At 38.6% G+C, this 6,050-nt stretch overlaps 1 protein-coding gene across 10 annotated transcripts; it reads right to left on the reverse strand.

Annotated features, from left to right (window-relative positions):
• Positions 1 to 102: 102 nt before the first annotated feature.
• On the reverse strand, positions 103 to 5,431 carry LOC122875432 (transmembrane protein 80-like). Of its 10 annotated transcripts, none has more exons than XR_006377823.1 (7): positions 4,298 to 5,399; positions 4,087 to 4,103; positions 3,866 to 3,959; positions 3,673 to 3,765; positions 2,287 to 2,488; positions 965 to 1,048; positions 103 to 494 (listed from the first exon to the last, which is right to left on the reverse strand). XR_006377823.1 is itself a non-coding variant. In XM_044194530.1 (6 exons), the coding sequence occupies exons 1-6, from the start codon at positions 4,314 to 4,316 to the stop codon at positions 1,042 to 1,044; spliced, it is 432 nt and encodes a 143-aa protein (XP_044050465.1). In that variant the 5' UTR covers positions 4,317 to 5,399; the 3' UTR covers positions 103 to 1,041. The 10 variants fall into 10 exon arrangements, 5 of the variants coding, with proteins under 5 accessions (XP_044050465.1, XP_044050464.1, XP_044050462.1 ...); XR_006377819.1 differs by having other exon boundaries at positions 1,470 to 2,488; positions 4,298 to 5,394; XR_006377821.1 differs by having other exon boundaries at positions 793 to 1,048; positions 1,470 to 2,488; positions 4,298 to 5,394.
• Between the last annotated feature and the right edge of the window lie 619 nt (positions 5,432 to 6,050).

Below are 6,050 nucleotides of genomic sequence, written 5' to 3' on the forward strand. Positions count from 1 at the left end.
GAGTTTTCCTTCTCAGGCAGTTTGATTTGAAGGATTTCTGATTTTTTTTTAGTATATCACAAGAAAAAAGCAATAATTACAGAAGAATCAGAAAAATAAACATAATTTTTTGTAACAGAATGTATTTATTTATTAGAATCATTTTGCAAACCTCTGATCACTGCTGTAAAGTATAAGTGCCCTAAGGAGACCTTATATGAGATGCCCTAGGTGACATTATCAACATTTATATGGCAATAAAAAACAGATTTCTGTTTACAAATGCAATTACAAATGCATAGGCCTAAATAAAATTTTATATGCAAGGTCTTCAGTTGTGGAAGCATTTAATTTCCACAGGTTTTTACTTTGTGCAGCAAAGTAGTGACTGGTCTAAACTAGTTGGATTCAACAGGGTGAATGAAAGAGGAGCAACAGTGCGGAACACAGCCCAGGTTTCAGTGTCACTGGCTGGTAAGAATGACCACTCTTTGTCCAGCTGTAGTGTGCTGTCCCTGCAAAGAAAATCATTAAGGTAATGCAGTTGCCCTCTTCTGGGTATATTACTGTACGTGAACAATCACTTGAATTATCATGTTTTGACAAAAATGACAGTTAAGACACACCGCATTATACTAGCAGCGAGACACACTGGCTTGGCCTACAGTCAGTGAAATGCCACGAGTTTGTCCTTGTGTGCTCGGCTGTTGCTCAAGCACACTCTGAAATGTGATTTGTTTTTAAACTGGTTACTTTGGAAACCTTGCTACTGGGCTTGATCATTAACTTAAGCTGTCAGTGCTGAGAAATCACCTGTTTGAAGAATGTGGGGTAGGAAATTACTAATAGATACAACAATAAAAACTGCTCTGCGATCTTCACCTGAGTAAATAAAGTGCAGAGAATGAGTGATCTGACATCAAATATGGACAGTAAAAAGTTTAAGGAGCCAAACTAAAACATTTATTCTTAACCTAGAACCTACCTCAGTGTGAGGTAGTTAGAATTTGTGGGTTCAATAGGAAATGACCACACTCCGGTTGACCTGAGTTACTGATTCATTCAAGTCCTAAAAATGGAAGACATGGGATAAGAAAATGTTCCTTTTTTTAGTACTAAAATCAGTGTTGTCACTATTCAAATCTTAATCAAAACAATTCTGCCCTCTACTGGAGAAAAGAAATATGAAACTTTTTTAATGTGGTATGTTTAATACAAATAATCAATAGTAACACAAATATAGATTTTATCTTTGACACATGTAAAAAAACAAACAACAACAATATATACAGAAGAATGTAAGGAAGTATTAAATAAAAGAAAAATCTGTCTCTATGGCAAAGAGGCCTGACTGATCCAAAGTGAAATCCCTGAGATCCTCACAGCACAGATGAGCCATTACTTTCAACAAATATCCCCACATTTTAAGTATTATACAAATTCAGTTAAATATACATATAAAAATAACAGTCCAAACAAACAGTCTTCACCTTCTAAAAATTCAAACTGTCTTTTCTGCTTGTACCAAAGAAGTGCAGACAGGCTTTGTTCAGCTATAACATACAACATGGCAACGAAGAGAAGGCTTCTTCATAAATAGACACTGAAAGACATAAAGAAGAGCAAATAAAAATCTGCTATAACCGTACGTTCAACAGTACCTGAACAAACTTAAAGCATATGAAACACAAGAAGTGTGTGAAACAATGTTTAGTTGTCCAAAATCAGTCTTGCAAATGACTGCATGTTTAGTTTAGTTTACAGTTTTTTCACAAGTCTTCATCCACTCTGATTTATGAATGTATTTCGGCCATCAGCCACCTGATTAAACAATATCCATCATTTCAGAATAAGGGATTGTTGTCAATGGATCTATCTTGGGAGGAAAATTTGAGGATGTGACGACATTGTACAAGGTATACTGTATCACTTGAATGAATGCCACCCATATCAATAATTCAACCAAGTCCTAAAGGGAACCAGGGCTTATTTCATTCGTGAACAAAAGCGTGAACAAAAGGAACGCTAACAAAAGTATGAGATGCTAATTACATCGACATATCTTGTCAATCAAAATATATGGAGCCCAAAATGTAGGCCAGTCTCTTCATGTGATAATGAAGTATGTTATCTATGTTTGACACCAGATATCGTAATTTACCGACCCGTCTATCATTTATGCTGACATGCGACCATGTCAAAAAACAGACAGTTTATGATCTAACATGTCACATAATCCAATAGAAGCTTCCTCATCTGTCGTGGCTGGTGAGGTTTAATATAAAATGTCTGTGATGTGGAACTGACCTGGCCAGCCGGGCTAAAGTGCTGAAAGCCAGAACTCCATCTAAGCCATAGACAACGAGTAAGACACTGCTGATGAATACGTCTGCCCACATCACGTACGTCTGCCACACCAGGAAGTAGACCGTCAGCAGGATAGTTGTCCCCGTCACAATGAGGTTAGCCAGAATATAGCCCTCACTCTCCGTCAGGTTGCCCTTCACACCTGCAGAAGAGGGCTGTCAGTTGCTGTTGAATCTGTTGTGTTCTGTTGTTAAAGGGAAGACTAGAAATTACATAACGGAAAGCCTGCGTCACAAACTGGGGTCATGCAGTTTTGAAAGACGCGGGCATTTACTGGGCAGGGAGGGTCAAACAAAATGATGCTTTTACTTGTATTATGGGAAACGTTGGATCCAGTGTTTTTGGAGTTTGACACATGCTAGAGATTAAAATCAGGATATCTCATAATCTTTTGCTTCAATTCTCTTTCTGTCTCTTGTGAGTCACCCAACTTTATGAAGGGCAAAACTAAATCCCCCATCAGCGCACTAGGGATTGTCATGGAAGATCTTCAGTCATGTAATTTACATTACTACCATTTTTCAAAGCATATCAGCATGTGTGTTTTTTGCCACCATACACGCATCTCTTGGTTTCCACTTATTTTAGCACTGTCCAAAAAACACACTTGCAGACTTTGTCGAAATAGGTCCTGTGAAATATCTGCTATCATTGTTTTTAGTCAACATTGTGTTATTGCTGCATGGTGATGATTTTAAGAGAGTGGATTATTTTGAAATCTCTTCCATGTTGGTGTCTGTATATGCTTAAAACTGCACTGTTCAAATCAAGACAAACAATAAGTAATCATGAAGCTGTAGGAATTATTTTTGATTGCATTGCTCTTCAATTAAGACTCAATCAGGACAAATCTGAAAGCTGCTGGAAAGTCTGAATTATGTCTGTCACCCCATTTAAGAATTAAGTAAACTACAAAAGCTACTAGAATTCCGATTGGTCCTTCCTTCCTAATTCGTGTTATTAATTGTTCTGTTATTTATTGTATAAGTTAGAGGTAAAAAGAAGCATTGGATATATAGTTATGAGTACATGTAAGCAACACCCCTTTATTAATTGTCTTTTTTCTGTCTCCAAGTGTTATTTCTTTTTTTATTAGCATAAAAATGTTTTTAAAATATTACATTTTCCCCCAAACTTAAATGGAAAGGTGGAAAATGAATATTTACATGTATGTATTGACATACACTGTAAACAATGGCTGCCTTGGAGATTAAAAGAAATGTATTCATCAATAAAAAACTATGATATGCTTTGGGAAATGGATGGTAAGCAGTAATGTATAATAATGCAATCAATCATATACGAATTGTGTACAGAGACTCTCACCACAGAAGAAATGGAGGAACTCCAGAGCAGCCAGGAGGAACAACAGACTGACATCACAGACCACAGCATCAACAGGATAAGACAGCACCAAGCCTGACAGCAACAGACACATTCACTGTTCTCTACAGGTACATCAAAACACTTAAACTAAAAACACAACAACCTGGGACAGTGTAACATGTTCAGCACTCACTCTTCCTGATGATCAAGCCGAGAGTGAACAGGAAATAAAAGACAAAGTAGATTGTTGTAAGTTTCAGCAGTAGCTGAAAAGTAACAGATGACAGCTGGGTGCGGAGTTAAGGTGTTATCATTCATCATCACACTGTCAGCGACAGAGAGAGACTGTCTGTCCTTTTGACAAGGCTTTACTTTAGACGTAGCCTATTCAGTTGAATGAAATGAAAAGGATACTACACTGGCTGATCTTCCTGGAGGGAGACAAACAGACAGAAACGCAATTAACCTACCTCATTTTCTTTACGCCATTGAATTAACACAGTGAACCAAATAATTGTCCGTTATCTTTAAAGTTGCTGTAAATACAATGAATGACTTTGTTAGGGGTTTAATGTAAAAGCGTGTCCATAGCAACCATAGCAACCATAGCAACGCGTCCACCTACCTGGTCCGGGCATCGCCATTTTGATTTTTTCCTCACTTCTAACCACAAAGATGAACGTCTCTGCCTACTGGCTGGAAGATGAACTACAACCCCAAAGCGCAGTCAAATAAAGAGAGAAGTATGTAGATAAAACAGACCTCTATAAGTGTATAAGGTCCCAGTAATTTGTCAGAAGCGAACCGCATTACATTGTGTGCGTTTGCCATTAACGTTAACTCTTTTCTGACTGGATGGCAGGTGTCCGTTTGTGGACTGCTCAAACTTAGTTCCATCAACGGTTGTCAGTTATTGTAACGGTTTAATCAGTGCGCAAGCTATTTAAAACGGCAGGTAACTAATTTACACGACCTTTGTTAAATTTTACTGTTAAAACATGGGTTTTTATCTGACTACAAACAAACTTTAAAGTTTAACTTTAGCTCTTTTGGCCTCCAAACTCCACTCTAATCAACCTCCAGCAGCACTACCTGCTCACCACCAAATGGCAGACAAGTTAGCCAGCTGGTGAGCATAGTGAAGCATTTAGCAGCTAACCTAAAGAGCTAGAAAGTTTTCTCAGGAGTTGGTGGAGAGTAAATATTTCTCTCGACTGGTGAATGGAAATGAATGCTAATGTTGCTCCAATGTTAAACAGGCTAACACGTTTGCTAACATTTCAGCTTTATGGTAGTAATATGTGGATGTTTTTTTCAGCTTGTTCAGCTGGCAAGTGGCCATGACATGAAGTTGGTGCAATAACACAGTATGCTATACACTATACATGAAAGTAATGACATCTTTGTCCATAATCTTTGATATATCAGGACACAATTTGTCATGTCACTTCATCTACATATTTTTCACACAAGCTTAGGAGGACATTGTTTGACTTAGCTGCATTTATTCTCCAGAGACTCACTCTAACGTTACATGCCTAACCCTAACCTTAATCCTAAAATGTAATATTAAACCTTGTGGGGATCTGCTTTTTGTCCCAAACAGGAGGTGAGCCCCCATAATGTGACTTTGTTAACAGGGTTTAAATCCACACAACATGCAAGATTTAGTAGCCTACAAGTGGGCTACACGACCTCTCACACACACACACACACACACACACACACACACACACACACACACACACACACACACACACATCCATGCACATGCAGTTAGCAGAGCTATATGAGATAAGAAATATAGAATACCAAAACGAACTGCTTTAGCATAGCCAGCTGTTTCATTGTCCCCTGCAGCCTCTATCTGTTTCTCTTTCTTGCTTGTCCTCTGAAACAATCTGCATAGTGTGGCTGAAAGAACGGAGGCGTTGTTTGGATTGAATGGAGGAAAAGCAGAGGGGTGGAGGGGTGGAGAGGGAGATGCTCCAGCTGTGGGGGAACAAGACAACACAACAGCATCTCACATGTGGGTGGGGGGGGGTGGACATCAGGGCTGTGGGGGCTGCACACAGTGGCATTGTTATAAGGGGGTGGGATGCAGCTGATAAGGTTTAGAGAAATGGATCATTCCCTCAAATCCTCCCCTTGGGAAGTCTCGACAGAAAACACTCCTGTTACTGTATGGTTGTTTAAGCTGGAGGGATTCAATAAGGCCCCACAGAAGTATTTTAAATCACTAAAACATACTGTAGATCAAAGTTTCACAAATGTTTTTCGCTACTAGATCAGTGAGAGAGAAAATATTTATTTTTAGGGCCGTGAATCAGGTTAAAAGACTGAACATAGCAGCACATACTGAGTGACATAGATCAAGT

This window comes from Siniperca chuatsi, linkage group LG4 (assembly GCF_020085105.1).
Source record: "Siniperca chuatsi isolate FFG_IHB_CAS linkage group LG4, ASM2008510v1, whole genome shotgun sequence".
Taxonomy (NCBI): domain Eukaryota; kingdom Metazoa; phylum Chordata; class Actinopteri; order Centrarchiformes; family Sinipercidae; genus Siniperca; species Siniperca chuatsi.

Coding starts and splice junctions, on each gene's coding strand:
- LOC122875432 (XM_044194527.1), bottom strand. Junction 3,766..3,865: donor CGGCTTGATCATCAGGAAGA/GTGAGTGCTGAA, acceptor TGTTGCTGTCAG/GCTTGGTGCTGTCTTATCCT. Junction 2,489..3,672: donor GTTCCTCCATTTCTTCTGTG/GTGAGAGTCTCT, acceptor CCTCTTCTGCAG/GTGTGAAGGGCAACCTGACG.